We start from the raw sequence: 16,852 nt of genomic DNA, 5'->3' as shown, positions 1-16,852 counted from the left end.
GCCCGCCCCTTGACCCTCGCGGCCCCGCCCCCTTTCTGCCTCCCTGGCTGCTGCGGAGTGTCGGAAGGCGATGAAGAGGTCCGAGCCGTTGGCTGCTCTTCACCGGGAAGAGGCGTCCTGCTCCTCGTGGGGAGATTGCAGGTGAGAGGCCTGGCCCGAGCGGGCTGGGCCGAAAGAAGCGGAGGAACGTGGACGCGGGCTCTCGTCTTGCTCCCGGACGTCTCGGAGCGCGCGGAGGCCACGGGGCCGCGGGGAGCCCCAGGGAACGAGTGAGCGGGCGAGCGGGCGAGCGGGCGAGCGAGCGGGCGGTGGGTGTGGCGGCGTGGGCGATGGCCCTGCAGCTCGCCTTCGCTGAGGAGATTTGCTCTTCTCGAGTCTTCCCAGTTCCGGGTCGGGTCCGGCATCCTCCCCTCAGGTCACCACTTCTGTCGGGCCTGGTCAAGAGTGGGTTGTGGCCCCTGTTGCTTGGCACCTCTCTTTAAGAGGCAGCTGCAGCGCCCCTGTGCCCCATCCTGCTGTGCCACCTTACTACTTGGAAAACTGTTTGTTACTTGAGGGAACAAGTTTGGATGAATCGGTTGCAGTTTGGACACCCCGAGAACCCCATGTTGACTACGGGGGGGTGCTGGGGCACGGGGAGGAGCCCAAGGCTCCTATGATTATTTCCCACTTAGGGGTCTTGTAGTTTTTCTTTCCCAGCCCGCAAGATTACGGGGATGGGGTCCTGGTATACTCTGACCGATGTTTGGGATATTTCTCCTTCAGTCATCTTAGAATGCATAAAGCCCCACTTGTATCCTGCCCCGTATAAGAATACTGTATACTAAGTATAGAAGCGACGTGTTTATTAATTTCAGTTGACATAGCCTTGAGCATTACGTTGCATATTGAAAAGGAGGCTTCAAGTATGGATTTAAGTAACTGTAGCGTCTGCCCAGGTGAATGCTGCTAAAATCGACTTGAGAAATATTACTTATTACAAATAACCACCCCTTAGTCGGAGCATTTTTATTGTCTCATAGGTGTCATTATTGTTAATTATTGTTGGTTTTGAGGCTGGTTGTAAGCCTTCTAGTTAGTCAAGGATGGCTTAGAACCCCAGATTCTCTCCCCTCCTCCCCTGGAGTTTTGAGATTAGAAATATGTGTAATTAGGCTTGACTGGTTTGATCATAATCTTTGTTTTGTCTTTTTGAGACAGGGTTTCTCTGTGTAGCTTTAGAGCTTGCCCTGGAACTGCCTGTGTAGACCACGATGGCCTCAGACTCACAGAAATCCATCTTTCTCTGCTCCTAATGCTGGAATTAAAAACACCTGCGCCACCACCTGGCTGAACATATTCTTGAAGCAGTCAGTGAGACAGAACTTTTTGGAAAGCTAGTGCCAGGCATAGCCATTAAGTGGCAGAACAGATGTTCTCATTTGTACTCAGAAATTAAATCCACCAAATTAATTTTGGCCAAAATAAGACAGAAAGTGAAAGTGTAGTAGGAACAAGATGATAGAAAACTGTGTCTCTGTATGTGCATACATGTGTGTGCACACGCGCGCGCATGCACTTTTATTGCCAGAATAGTATGTTATATGAATACGCTGATTTTTATTAGCTAGATGATGTCGTAGGTTGCAGTTACTGTCTGGTTGCTCTAAAATCTCAACTATACAGCCTTACAGAGCAGCAATTAGTGAAATTGACTTAAGCACATTTAAAAACCTGAGAAGTTGACACCTAATAAAACATACATTTGTACATAAGGACCTTTAGTAACTTGTGAACCTGGTCTCTTTGCATGACTGAATTTCACATTATAGAGTATTAATATTCAAAAGCAATATTTGATCTTTAAAAGTTAGTTTTTTTTTTTCTCCCTAGTGCAAGTAAAAAAATACCCACCATGTCAACAGAATCTGTGGAAATCGATGATGGATTATACAGGTAAGAACGTCAGAGAATCAAACCCACCTTTTCCAATCATTAGTTCAGAATATCATAGTGTGTTTGAAGAGTATGCTTGTGCAGAATTTTGTGTGAATATTCTACAGATTCCTTTCAAATTCAAATTGGGATTTTTATGGGGTTTTCTCATGTTATATATAGTATGAAAGTTGTAATGTTATGTAAATAAACTCAAGTTTCTTTAGACTTAAATGATAGGAGTAAGAAGTATTTCATTGTCCCATATGAAAGTAAATGTATTGAATTTAGATAAGAGGCTTTATTAATGTTCTTGATAGTGTAGGAGTTTCTTCAGCTACTTGAGTTATGTAGTCAAATTTTAGACGATGATCATTTCAGTGTATTCTCAAAATATAAGCTATAGAAAATGGAGAAATGTGACTGAGTTATAATTTGAATGGGATTTAATGAGTTGAGTTTTTGTTTTGTTTTGTTTTTTAATGAGATATGGCTCAAATAGGAAGAGTCTTCCACACATTTGTGGATCCCGAGGTGGCAGTACTTTGGGGGGAAATGTAGACACTTAGGAAATGGGACCTGGGTACATGAAGAATAAATCACTTGAAGTAGTAGATCACTTCTGAAGGTTGTACCTGGCCGTTGGTTCCAGTCTGTCTCTCTGCTGCTTGTTGTGATTTGTTACATCTGGTGGCTGCATGAGACCAAGCAACCATAAGTGAACTCTTTGAAACTGTGAATCAGATAAGTCTGTTTTTCCATCCAGTATTTTATCACAGAAATGAGACAAATAATCTTACCAGGAGTATGATTTTATACCAGGAATGAGTCTAGAGAAATAGAATTTCCAGACTGAGTTTCCTTAATTGTGTGTGTAGTTATTAATTTGATTAATTTTAAAGGTGGTAAACGCTCTCCTGATAGTACTGATAATCTGTGCTATTAACTATTTAAAGAAATCTGCAAGTCAGGTGTTGGTGGCCCACGCCTTTAATCCCAGCACTTGGGAGGCAGAGGCAGGTGGATTTCTGAGTTCGAGGCCAGCCTGGTCTCCAGAGCGAGTGCCAGGATAGGCTCCAAAGCTACACAGAGAAATCCTGTCTCGAAAAACCAAAAAAAAAAAAAAAAAAAGAAATCTGTAAAGTAAATGCATTGATACTCCTAACTTAGCAATTTGAGAGTCAGAGAATTTAGTGATTGTTGAGAACCTCTAGAAAACTAAGAGATATGGTGGTGGTGAATTGAATTGTTGTTTCTGGCATCTTAGGATCAAATAACAAAGTTTCTCAGCTTCAGGTGAAATAAACACAAATCTCTCAGGGCTGGACACATGGTTCACTGAGTTAAGGCACTTGCCATCAAGCCTCACAGCCCAAGATTAATCCGCAGTACCCACATTGTGGAAGGAAATCACCTACTGCACTAGCTATCCTTGAACCACCATACACAAACTGTTACACAATTATAGCAGTTCAAGCATACACACAATGAAATAGTTTTAGTAACAAAGTTTAAGAAAATTAGAATTCTAAAATAGATTTTCTATGTAGAAACATATCCTCTATATTGTAGAGATCTGGAACATTTGTCTATCAATACTTTAAGAAACATGTTTGTGAGGGGAGCACCAACATCCATGAAGAGCTCTGTCACATCTCTACATGTCAGATAGTACATGCTGTCCCTTGACTGGGAACTTAATTTCAATGAGACCTTAGAGTGGAAGGTCAAGGTCCTGTGGGTAGCATGTGACAGGGCAATGCTCAGAGCTGTGAGGATGAAGTTTAAGCTCCAGGCAATGACCTAGCTAGATTGATGGAGATGCTGGTACAGGAAATGTCTCTTCAGGAAAGCTGCAGGCAATGTGCAGAACCAATGGGAAAGAGCCATGTAGTTCAGCCAGTTAGACCATGAGGGCGGGGCTGGGTGAATATGAGACCATATGCTGGACAAAGAACTACCGGTTTTCATGTTGGCTCTGTTTGCTGTTGCTTTGTCCTTCCCTTCTCTGTCCACGATGTTCCCTACTAGGGTGCAAGTACTTAGTCTGCTATTTATCTTAGAAGTATATAACTTTGTTTTTTATTTTGCAGCTCAGAGCTAAGAGTTTGCCTTTAGTTTCCGAATATGCTGTGGACTTAGACTTCTAATACTGTTGTGATAGAACTGTTGACTGCGGAGGATGAAGCATAATGTTATGGTTTGAATATGACATGTCCACACACACTCACGTAAATACTTGGTTCTCAGTTGGTAGTGCTATTTGGGAAGTTTCTTCCTTCTGCCATGGGTGCCAGAGTCGTCTTGCTTGTGCCTAACACTTTGCCTGTTGAACCATCTCGCCAGCCTTGCTTTTTTAGTTTTACTTCATTGCGTATAATTAGCATTAGTTTTATACAATATATGGTATAAAAATCATACAACAGTATGCTGCTTTTTCCTGTTGGAAGATTTGTGCTATTATTGTCTTACATTCAGTTCTATGTGCATTATAAATTCACACTATCATTATTGTTACTTAAATAGTTATCTTTTAAAAATTAAGGTTAAAAAATACGTATTTATCCATACTTTTTGTCATTTCTAATATTCTCCATGCTTTTTGGTAAATTCAGATTATTGTCTCTTCCTGTTTTCTGCCTGCTTAAGTGACTTAACATTTTTTATATTAAGGTCTTCCAACAACTAATCTTTTCAGGTTTTATATACTTGAAGAAGTCTTTATTTTACTTTTTATTTGGAGAAATATTTTTGGTGGGTGTGGGTCACTGTGTTTTGATGCTGTTATTATTATTACTATTATTTTTTCTAACTTTCTGTACTGTGCTTCTGATTGCCTGGGAGGACAGCTGATGGGGACTCTTCCCTTTCCCGCATTGTCTCTAGCCACTTTGAGGATTTTACCTTCTTTCTAGGTTTGTGATATAACATGGTGCAGTTAGTTTTCCTTATAGTTCTTATTTGGAAATTGTTCACATTGCAGTATGTGAGTTTAGTATTCCTGAAAAAAAGTTGACATCAATCACTCATCTCTTTTTTTCTTCCCTCCTTTCCATATTCTGTTTTAGGAATTCCAGTTTCACATATATTTGGCTAAGAAGTTGCATAACGTTCTCGGGCTGTGTCTGTTTTCATGTTAGGAAGTTCTGGTGCTGAACCTCAGGTTGTTAGTTCCATCCATACTGTTTTTATCTTAGATTTATATTTCTATCCTCCAAAGGTTTTTTTTTGGTTATATTGTCCTTTTCCTTCTTGATCATGTGGATCATATTTATAATTGATGGAATGTCCTTGTCTTTTAATTCTAGCATCTGTTATTCTTGAAAGTGCACCTGTTGATTATGTTTAGTTCATTATGGGATATATTTCCCTACTTTTTGTATACTGGTAACTTTTTTATGGATGTCAGACTTTGTAGATTTTATGTTTTTCTGGATGCTGGGTAAGTTAAGATTCCTAAAATATTCTTTAGCTTTATTTAGGAACACCATTAAATACGTAAAAACAGTGTGTTCCTTTCCTGGCTTGCTTTTCAGCTTAAGACCAAACGAGTCTTCAGTTAGTATGGAGCAAAATTTTCTTCATATTAATGTAATATTCTTAATGATGTATCTAATGCTATTTATGTTGTGAGGTATTTTGTGCTTAACTAAAGCAAAACACAAAGTTTTGTGGCCTCTATTTTAATAGTGGTGATGTTGTCCTTGTCCTTTGAGATGATTTTTTTCCAGCTGTAGATTTTTCCACATGTGTTTGGTAATCTATGCTAAAATTAGGTTGGAGAGCCTTCTGCTAATTTCTGGTCTTCTACTTTAAAAATCCTAACGTTCTTTTTAATATTTTTGTATATATTTCCATGTGTATATGCACTCATGGCATATGTGTGGGTCTCAGGGATTGAAATCAAGTCATCAGGCTTGGTGACAGGTGCCTTTACCTGCTGAACCATCCTCTGACCAAACTCTAGCTTCTTAAATTTACAGCTCTTCCGTTTAGGGAGACTACCAGATTCCAGTTGCATTTCCCTCCCTCTGCTGAAACCTACAAATCTTCAGGCTATGTTTAAAATAAGGCTGTGAGTGTGATGGCTCTCTCATTTAATCCCAGTGTGCAGAAGGCAGAGGCAGAAGAATCCCTGTGAGTTCTATAGTCTACAGAGCTACATAGTGAGACCCTGTCTCAAAAGTAAATAAATAAAATGAGGCTCAATTTGTTTTCTATTAGAGTTTTTTTTTTCCAACTTTTTTTATTTGAATTAGAAACAGGATTGTTTTACATGACAATCCCAGTTCCCTTCTCCCACCCCTCCTCCCTTACCCCACCCCAACTAAAACTTTATCTGTTACATATCTTTTCTGCTCCCCCTGGATAGTGAGGCCTTCCATAGGGTGTCATCAGAGTCTTTCATTTCCTTTGGGATATGGTCCTGGCCCACCCCCATGTGTCTTGGCTCAGGGAGTATTCCTCTGTATGGAATGGGCTCCCAAAGTCCACACCTATGCTAGGGATAAATACTGGGCTTCTACAGGAGGTCCCATAGATTCCTGAGGTTTCCTCACAGAAACCCATGTTCCTGGGGTCTGGATCAATCCCATGCTGGTATTCCAGCTATGGGGAGCAAGAGTTCCTGGATGTTCAGGTAAGCTGTTTCTGTGGATTTCACCAGCCTGGTCTGGACCTCTGTGCTCTTCACTGGTCCTTCTCTGCATCTGGGTTCCAGTTCAGTTCAGTGATTAGTTATGGGTGTCTGCTTCTACTTCCACCAGCTACTGGATGAAGGCTATAGGATGGCATATAAATCAGTCATCAATCTCATTATCAGGGGAGGGCATTTAAGGTATCCTCTCCTATGTTGCTTAGATTGTTAGCTGGTGTCATCTTTGTAGATCTCCAGACATTTCCCTAGTGCCTGATTTCTCTGTAAACCAAAAATGTCTCCCTCTATTATAATATCTCCATTCTTGTTATCATGTATTCTTCCCCTGACTCATACTTTTTGCTCCCTCATGTCCTCAGCATCCCTCTTCTTCCCTTCTCATTCTCCTAGCTCCCTCCCCCCTCTTCCCGTGCTCCCAATTTGCTCAGCAGATCTTGAACCTCTCCTCTTCTCCAGGGGACCATGTATGTCTCTCTTAGGGACCTCCTTGTTTATTAGCTTCTTTTGCATTGTGGATTGTAGGCTGGTAATCCTTACTCTATGTCTAAAATCCATATATGTGAGTACATACCATGTTTGTCTTTTTGCGATTGGGTTACCTCCCTCAGGATTCTTCTAGATCCATCCATTTGCCTGCAAATTTCAAGATTCCATTGTTTTGTTTTGTTTTGTTTGTTGTTGTTGTTGTTTTGTTTTCCTCTGAGCAGTACTCCATTGTGTGAATGTACCACATTTTCTCTATGCATTCTTCGGTTGAGGGGCATCTAGGCTGCTTCCAGTTTCTGGCTATTACAAATAGTGCTGCTATGAACATCGTTGAACAGATGTCCTTGTTGTATGATCTATTTGAGATTGATGTCTTGAATTACTATTATTTAGTGCTTGAAATATTTTGTTTCTATTTTACCAGCTTTCAGTTATTTAAAACAAAATAAAGGTAATTCCTATTATTTCACATTGGCCCAAAGTAGAGTCTCCAAGCTTGGCTGGCCATAAACTTAGATAACTGAGGATGACCTTGAATTCCTCACCCTCCAAGCCTCTGCCTCCCAGGCACTGGAATAGGCATGCAACACCTGGCCAGTTTGCATAGTGCTGAGGATTGAGTCTGGAACATTGTGCATGCTAGGCAGTCATTCTACAGAGTCACATCCCTGTGCTTTTCCTATGTTGATGAACCTTTGAACTAATACTAATTCTTTAGAAATCAACCTAAATGAACCTCATTTTGAAGTTCCTCCATTCCTAACCTATTAATACAAATAACCATCTGTATTGCTGATGTCTCATAGCTTCTGGTACTTCTGTGTATTGCCTTATACAGTATTTGATTACCTCAGTGGCATGTCCTAGATATTTTGTTGAATAGGTTTACATTTTTTATCTTTTTACCATGTGACCCTTAATGAAGTTCTATTATTTTCTCTGTACAATGAAGCTATCCAATGCCTGCAATATTATTTGTAAAATAATTAGATGTTTATATTTTTATGTATGGAATGTTTTTACCTGCATGTGCATGTGCACCACATGCATGGCTGGAGCCTGCGAGGTCAGAAGAGGGCATGGGATTCCTTGGAATTAGAGTGGTGCCCAGAACCAAACCCAGGTCCTCCATTACAGTAACAAGTGCTCTTAACTATTGAGGCATTTCTCTAGCCTTCTAGAATACTGTTTTTAATAAGTAATATGGACACAGAGTAAATTGAAGTGCATCCTGGAGAAAATGTTTAGAATATTGAGAGGGACTGGAAATGAGTTTGTTTTAGGAATTACAGAATTGGAGATGTTAAGAGAGAAGATGGTGAATTGTGAATACAATCTACACATCTTCAAAGAGGGACTAGATGAGTTCTGTGTGGCTTCAGGGAAGTAAAACTAGGGTTACTGTGTTAAAGAATGAGAACATAGTGTTCCTTTAGCGAAGATAGAAATTTAGTAGCTAGGAATTTCTCAAATTACCTTGGTGATTTCTTTTTACTGGTCATATTCATTGCTGTGTGACACACCCATTAATAGTGTCACCAGTATAATATACGTCAGAAAAAATTAAAATGATTGACCATTTAATGTAAATCAATTAATGTAATCAAGATGACTGAATCTCATAAATGTGCCTAGTGAGATGGCTCAGTAGTTAAGAGCACATACTGCTTTTGCAGAAAACTAGAGCTCACTTCCCAGCACCTATATCAGGCAGCTCACAACATCCTGTAACTTCAGTTCCAGGATATCTGATACACCCTTGTAGCCCCTGTGGATATACTTACACAGACCCCACACATACATGTACATAAATCATGTTAACTTCGAAGAGGGAAATCTCAAGAGATCCCAACCCTAGACAAAAAACAATAAGCAACTAAGGAATGCCAAGAGTGGGAGAAATCTTATCCAGGAAAGAGTTCCTCAGTTGGCTATCTAATGCTAAGTGGTTAGCACTGAACCTATATACATATGAGTATATGAGTATTATTATTCAGGCTGAGCAGATTGTTTTCATATACTTATAAATATTCATATGTGTGTGTGAGAGAACAACAATTAGAAAGATGCCAGAAGCTATGAATTTGTGAGATAGCAAAGTATGGGGAGAGACAGGGTTATAAGGAAGACTGAAAGAAAAAACTATGTAACTTTTTTTGTTTTGTTTTGTTTTGTTTTGTTTTTTTTTTTTTTTTTTTGTTTTGTTTTTCGAGACAGGGTTTCCCTGTGGCTTTGGAGGCTGTCCTGGAACTAGCTCTTGTAGAACAGGCTGGTCTCGCAGAGATACGCCTGCCTCTGCCTCCCGAGTGCTGGGATTAAAGGCATGCGCCACCACCGCCCGGCTTATGAAACATTTTAATTAAAAAAAAAATTAAAGTGAAAAACCATAATCTCAGGAGAATCTCCTGTAATTTCATTAAAAAGAAATAAAACAAGACACACATTCAAAATGTTGTAATTTATATAAAGTTGAAAATAGGCCAAACACACTCTAACAGATATTCAATGAAAAGTAAATGTACAGTTTTCACTTCTAAAACTAAAGTCGTAAATACTGATTGAAAAAGTTTTAAGCTTTAGGGACCAGTCCCCAGCACTGAAATTTCAACTATGTACAAAACATTCTGGTTTTATTCTGTCGTTTTAGAGAACAATGAAGGAAATATAAAGATAACAATTTTCATCTAACCAGACAACACTTCCAGGCTTTTAAAATATTAAAATATGCAAATTATTTTTAAGATACATTAAGTATTTGGGTGTTTTAAATCCAGAAGTAAATACTTATAACCAAAGGGTTATTACTAAAACTATTTGTTGCTTACACCAAACTCTTTTATGTCTGTTTCTCATAAGAATTTTTTGAAACTTGTATTATCTACAAGGACTGGTATATTACTGTTGCCTATTAATTCAGATAAACTATTGCTACTGACTTGTCAATATAGCAGACCTTTTTTAAATTTCCAGTACACACATATTTTTTAAATCCTTGGCCTGATCTTGCTTCTTCTTAGGATGCATAGCTCAACAAGCTCCTAAGTGTTCTTTACCAGGTCTTCTTCTTCTTCTCTCTCTCTCTCTCTCTCTCTCTCTCTCTCTCTCTTTCTCTCCCTCCCTCCCTCCCCTCCTCCTCCCTCCCTCCTCCCTCCCTCTTTCTAAGATTTTTAAGTTAGTTTTTATTACTGTGAATAAATAGGTCATTATACCTTTAGGGATGTATAAATTTTAGTCCTCAAACATTTACCATCTGTAAGTTTCATCTTTCATCCTCCACAAGCCTTGTATAACTTTAGTCCTTCTGTGAATTTAAGCTTTTTTTTCTTTAAAATTTTTTTTATTGATTTTACATAGCGACCACAGTTTTCCCTCCCTCCTCTCCTCCCATTCCTTCTCCCAACCTCCCCGCAATGCACCCATCCATTCCCTCCCTTTCTATTCAGAAAGGATAGGCCTCCCATGGGAGTCAACAAAGCATGGCACATCAAGTTGAAGCAGGACCAAGTTCTTATGAGAACTGAATTTTTCCCTCCAAAATCTTGTTTGTAGTCAGTTTTAAAACAAAGACAGCAGAATCAAGTGCCTGTAGAGACCACTGAAATGATTAAATGAGTAGAAAAGGAGGGAATGGAACTATGACAAGTCTACTCACATAATTCCATAAAAAGGACCATTCCTACTCAACTCTGCCTTGCTTTAATGTGGATTGTGGTGCCAGACTACATTCATTTTTCAAAGTGTTTTATATAGTTAGGAACTCAGTTGGTTAGCTTTAAACGCTGTACAAATCATCTAAAACAACTCGAGACAGACTTGAGTGTCATGATTGTTATTTGGTGAAACTTAAAAAGTATATTTTATTTTGAAGAAATAATTATTTTTCTTTGTGTTTTACATATAGTCGACAGAGGTATGTTCTTGGTGACACAGCAATGCAGAAGATGGCCAAGTCCCATGTCTTCTTAAGTGGTATGGGTGGTCTTGGAGTTGAAATTGGTAAGCAATATTTTTTCCTATAATTTCTGTGATACTTTTGAGTTGCATAAGATAAAGAATATAACTCTATTTTCTTTAGAAGAAATTAGATTCAAAATATTGTTCAGATATTTTTGACAAAATATTTTGTAGCACAAGTATGGTCTTCCACAGAAAAGCAAAAATGCCTCTCATGTGGCAATCTTAATAGCTATTAATTAAGTCATCATTTATTTTGTTTTGTTTAAACAGGTTCTCACTATTTAGTCCTGGCTGTGTGGAACTCACTATGTAGAACACATTGGCTTTTAATTCACAGAGATCTGTCTGTCTTTGCCTCCTAGTGCTGGGACTAAAGGCATATGCTACCATACCTTGCTAAACGATAATTCTTAATTCATTATGGTTTCATAATATATTCATAAAACTGATAAATGAATAGATATCGTTAAGTGATATGAGTATATAAAATTGTATCAATTCAGATTTTCTCCTGGATTTTCTAACTTAAGTAAAAAAAAAAGTTATAGTTACCCAGAAATATGATGAAGCTCACATTTTGTATGTATTTTGTATGAATTTGCAATGCTAATTAATTCATTTTCTTATTCCTTTATAGCAAAGAATCTTGTTCTTGCAGGGATTAAAGTGAGTATATACCCACAGTATGAAAAGTGGTTCATGATGAACTGTCTTATTTTTACTGATTTGTAGTGACAATGTACTTTGTCATATAGTTTCATTTTATATAACAGAATCAATAATGTTATGTTGTTCTTTTCTAAATTTATTGAAAATTAAACATAAAAGAGTTCTTAACACATTCTTAATTACCTGTCACATAGCTTTAGTTACCAACTCAATGTACATTTATGTTTCATATATTTGCTTCCCATTCCCTACTGGCTGCAACTGTTAAATTCTTTAAGAACTTAAGATATTTTATTGTTCTTAAATATTTTAGTATACATCTTTAATATAACCATAGCTTAGTAAGATTTTAATACCTTAAAATCTAATAATTTATTAAGATTGTTATATTAGTTTTTTTATTGCTATAAAATCATTTACTCCAAAATTTAGCAGCATCATTTCTTATGTCCTGTTTGCATGGGCAAAGATTTTAGCTTGTTCTTCTGTAAGGATCTCTTACAAGGCTGCAAACAGTATACAGAGGAGCTCCAGTCATCTTGGAAGTGGTTTGTCAAAGAATTTGTTTACAAAGCTCATATTTGGTTGTTCCCAGCTTTCTTTCTTTGTAGATTGTAGGACTGTAGACCTTAGTTCTTTACTAAGGACCAGAGGTCACTCTCTGTTTCTAGCCATATGCCTGTCTCCATAGTGCTGCTCACAATATGACAGCTAGCTTCTGTAGGCACTATACAAAGGAGGGACTACACTTAACAAGACAAAGTCTATTCTTTAGCACCTAAGTCCATAAGTAAGTCTAGCCCATAATCAAGAGAAGGGATTACCCCAAAGCCCAAATATCAAGAAGTCTGGATTGCTACATTGAAAGCTTGCTAACATAAACGTGAAATTTCCAATTGAGAGTTCAATCTTGTTTTCTTGAGAAGTCTTTTTTATAGTTTATTTTGTTCTAATCAGGAACCAAGAGAATCTGTACACTGCACCTTTCTTTTAATTTGTAGGTTTTCTTCCCTGATTATTTTTTGTCTTCTCTTTAACGAAATTTATTTATTGAAGAAAGTAGTCATTGTGTGACACATATAGTGGCATATGTCTAAATACAGCACTTCAGAGGCAAGAGGCAAGAAGACCAAGCCTGTCCTAGTCTACCAAGTTAGTTTCAGACCAGCCACAGGTCCAGAGCAAGACCTATCTCCTACAAAATAGAAAGAATGAAAAAAATCTTTGTTGCATATACTTGCATCTTGCATTTTCCTACAAACTGGTAGCCATATCCAGATTCAAATTGGGATTTGATTCCTTTGACAAGACTATTTTGTAGGAAATACTATGTTCTTTCAGGAGGCAATAATATTCTGTTATTCTCTTTACCCTTATTTCATCTATTAATCATCATTGTCTATATTCATTACTTCATTAAGAATTAACAATTTCTTCCTCATTTATTAGCTATAATATTTAGAAAGAAAATTTTTTCTTCATTGCTTACTAAATTTCACTAAAGTGTAGACTGTGTGTACAAAAGGCAGGATAAATATTATACTGAATTTTCCCCTGTTTGCCCCTTCCAAAAGTCATCCTTATCATCCCTCAGCTATAGCTAATGAACTTTATCTATTCCATGACAAATTTGTATATTTAAATGTACCATTGTTATATTTTTATGCATTATACATTCTTTTTATTACTACTAAAATTGGTTCATCTTTCATTAATGGGATCTTTATTTTTCTGACTTCTTTTGACATAACCCCATAGTTTTGTCACTTTAAGTCTTCTTGAGGGAGAGAAATAAAAACATTAATTAATCATCATGAAGCACTGAAGTGTATTCAAGTTTAATTTTATAAGTTACTACAAAAATTTCTAATTCACTATAGGAATGATGATTACTTTCACTTCCTGTGTTTGTATTTCCTCTTATGTAAGATTCATAGATTTTAGTGACAGTCTACTTATTTGTCCAATATTATATTTACCTTGTATGACAGAGTTTCAGAACAACAATTTCAATATTACTAACAAATTACTGAAAATTAGTATCTTTTTTTATTATCATTTTTTTAAAAGATTTTATTTATTATGTATACAACATTCTGCTTCAGTGTATATCTGTACACCAGAAGAGGGCACCAGATCTCATAATGGATGGTTGTGAGCCACCATGTGGTTGCTGGGAATTGAACTCAAGATCTCCCGAAGAGCAGTTGGCGCTCTTAACCTCTGAGCCATCTCTCCAGCCCCGAAAATTAGTATCTTTTATCCTTTTCTAAAACCCCTTGCTTTTGACTGATAGCTTTTTAAAAGAAAATCATATTCAATAACTCCTCAAGTTAATCATACAAACAACTGAAAAATAGTTTGGATTATTTCAGGTTGGATTTAATATTACTACTATGGGTATTTATTTAATTCAAAATTAGGCATAAAATAAAATATTTTCAGGTTAGTCTGGTTTCTCTCTACTTTGTTCTCCCTTAGACCATTCACTTTTAAACTTGATTTAGTCTTCATTCGTCTTTAAATATAAGCAAATACATGCATGCATAAATATCCTGTTGAAGTTTATGAATCTGTCTCTTTCTGTGTTTCTTTTTTCCTTATGCAGATTTTTTATTTAAATTAGAAACAATCTTATTTTACATATCTATCCTATTTCCCTCTCCCTCCCATTCTTCCATGCTCCCCACTGATTTCCCCCTTCCATCCCCCATCGACTCCCCAGGGAGGGTGAGGCCTTCTATGGGGGATCATCAAAGTCTGTCAAATCATTTGGGGCAGGGACTAGGCCCTCCCCTGTGTGTCTAGGCTGAGAGAGTATCCCTCCATGGGGAATGGTCTCCCAAAGCCTATTCGTGCACTAGGGATAAATACTGATACCACTGCCAGAGGCCCCATAGATTGCCCAGGCCTCCAAACTTTAAAGCTTCTCACTAAGTAGTTTCTCCATCAAGTTGTTGCAGTTTGGGGGGTGTTTATAGTCCTGTCTTCTGAATAAAGGTGTAATTGTATACCCTTTTTAGTTCTTACCCCTGCATACATAGTATTGTCAGTATGCTGTAAATAGCCTTAGGGGTAGTGTGCATCCTGGTTCTGTTTGGACTTACCGTGTATTTTCCTCTTATTTTGAAGGCCCTGACAATTCATGATACAAAGAAATGCCAAGCATGGGATCTAGGGACCAATTTCTTTCTGTGTGAAGATGATGTTACTAATGAGAGAAACAGGTAAAGATATTTGATATATTGTCGTGAGATTTTTTTTAAATATTTATATTCAGAATATTTTCTATATCAAGGATGTCAGTTTACTCATAGTGTTTACTTTAACAAGTAAACACTGCTTTAGATAAATAAGTACTGGCATATATTCATTTCCTTTGTCAAGGTTTTGAAATGAATTTGACATCATTAAAGGAAGTTTTTTTTTTTTTTTTTCCCTTAGCAAAGTAATGGGTTTTATTGTGGCATGTTTATACACATCTACCATTGTAGTTTGCTTTTATATCCTGGCCCCACACTCTGACTTCCCAGCCCTCTTCACCTTCTCCTCTTTTGTTTAGATTGTCCTTCCTCCTCCTTTTATGACGTACATACTCCATTCCCTTTTTCTGTTCCCTGCCTTGATGATGCTATATCCTCTTCGTTCCCTCTGATAGTCCCTTTCCACTCTTATGTCTAAAGAAGTCTGTAGTAGTGCTGTCATTAAGAAATTAAGCTTGTAGATTAGAAGTAAAAGGGCATATGTAAAGATTGTTAGGCTTGCTGCAGAATATGATTATAGTCTTAAGATTGTGTAGCTATATGAAAAAATGAATCTGTGTTTATCTATGATTCATTTAGTTTTCCTTAAAATTTCATGTGCTAGGTCTTCCTCATGTTATTCAAGTATAGTAAACAAGAGATTGGTAAATGTATTTGTTTTCTAGGGCTGAAGCTGTACTTCATCATATTGCAGAGCTAAATCCATATGTTCATGTCTCATCATCCTCTGCCCCATTTGATGAAACCACAGACCTCTCCTTCTTGGAAAAATACCAGGTTAGTATTTTGTATTAAGTGTTATTGATAGATTCCAAGGAAGTTATATAACTAGTTTAACCTCATATATTGAGGAGCAGAATGAAAAAAGTCAAGTTAAAATAATACCTATTAAAATGGTCCTTTTGAGAGAAAAAGCCCTAGTAACTCCTGAATGTACATTGGGTATTTGGCAATAATGTACATTTGAAATTCAGTGGTTTTTAACAATATGCATTTATTTGTTCCTACTCTTTTAAAAGTTAAAATTTACTTGATAAACAGTGCTTAATAAATATAGGAGAGTTGAAAAATAAGCATGAGTAAATTACCCTGTAGAACACAGAAATAAGGAAAACTTTGAGTAAGAAATAAAAAGAAAATTCAGCTTAGCTGGTAATGGTGACACATACCTCCAGTCCTATTATTTTAGAGACAAAGAAAGGAGGATTGCCATAGCTTAAAAAAATGCTGGGTTAAATAGTGAGTACAAGGGCAGTCAGTTCTACAATTCACTTTGTGAGATTAGATATATAGAAATAGTAAAAGTCAATGTCAGGCTGGAGAGATGGCTCTGTGGGTAAATTGCTAGCTATACAAGAAAAAGAAGTAAGTTCAGATCCCTAAGACCCATGCTGATCCCCATTGCTTGCTGGCCATCCAACCTAGCTAATTGATGAGCTCCAGGTTCAGTGAAAGACTGTCTCAGAAAAATATAGTGGAAAGTAATAGAAGATACTAGATGTCACCTCAGACATCTAGTATGCAAACATTTAAGAAAGTTTACATACGCATACACTATATATAAGAAAGAATTAATATTGCTAAAAAGTTTTAGCTGAGAATTCTCTAGCACCTGGTGAACACAAGTTTTCAGATTAAAAATATGCTGGAGCTAGTACTAGATTTTATATAATTTATACCCTAATATATTAGCCTATAATGTTTCATAAATACTGACAGAAAACATCAGGGTGTAACCCATAAAAATAACCCATCAGAAACATAAATTTTAACATACATAGGAACCCAAGAAATAAGAAAAAAAGTAATTCACCTAGCTTTACTATATACCTAGAAAGCCTATCCTACTAAGATGAAAAAGTCATTTCAGTATTAAAAAAAGTTGAAGGAATTCATTACTACTGGA

At 37.1% G+C, this 16,852-nt stretch overlaps 1 protein-coding gene across 2 annotated transcripts in view; it reads left to right on the top strand.

The window, feature by feature from the left end:
- Positions 1 to 2: 2 nt before the first annotated feature.
- Uba6 (ubiquitin like modifier activating enzyme 6) overlaps positions 3 to 16,852 on the top strand; it is a 79,063-nt gene continuing 62,213 nt past the window's right edge. The window contains exons 1-7 of one of the 2 annotated variants that reach the window (XM_027390982.2): positions 1,867 to 1,935; positions 4,008 to 4,145; positions 4,983 to 5,077; positions 10,959 to 11,053; positions 11,652 to 11,680; positions 14,816 to 14,910; positions 15,612 to 15,723. In XM_027390982.2, coding sequence (XP_027246783.1) covers positions 10,990 to 11,053; positions 11,652 to 11,680; positions 14,816 to 14,910; positions 15,612 to 15,723 — 300 coding nt within the window. In that variant the 5' untranslated portion in view covers positions 1,867 to 1,935; positions 4,008 to 4,145; positions 4,983 to 5,077; positions 10,959 to 10,989. Of the gene's footprint in view, positions 142 to 1,866; positions 1,936 to 4,007; positions 4,146 to 4,982; positions 5,078 to 10,958; positions 11,054 to 11,651; positions 11,681 to 14,815; positions 14,911 to 15,611; positions 15,724 to 16,852 lie in introns of those variants that run through there. The other variant, XM_027390980.2, reaches the window with a different exon arrangement.

This window comes from Cricetulus griseus, assembly GCF_003668045.3.
Source record: "Cricetulus griseus strain 17A/GY chromosome 1 unlocalized genomic scaffold, alternate assembly CriGri-PICRH-1.0 chr1_1, whole genome shotgun sequence".
Lineage (NCBI taxonomy): Eukaryota > Metazoa > Chordata > Mammalia > Rodentia > Cricetidae > Cricetulus > Cricetulus griseus.
The sequence above is the reverse complement of the archived record's forward strand: the minus strand, read 5'-3'. Positions and strand labels throughout refer to the sequence as shown.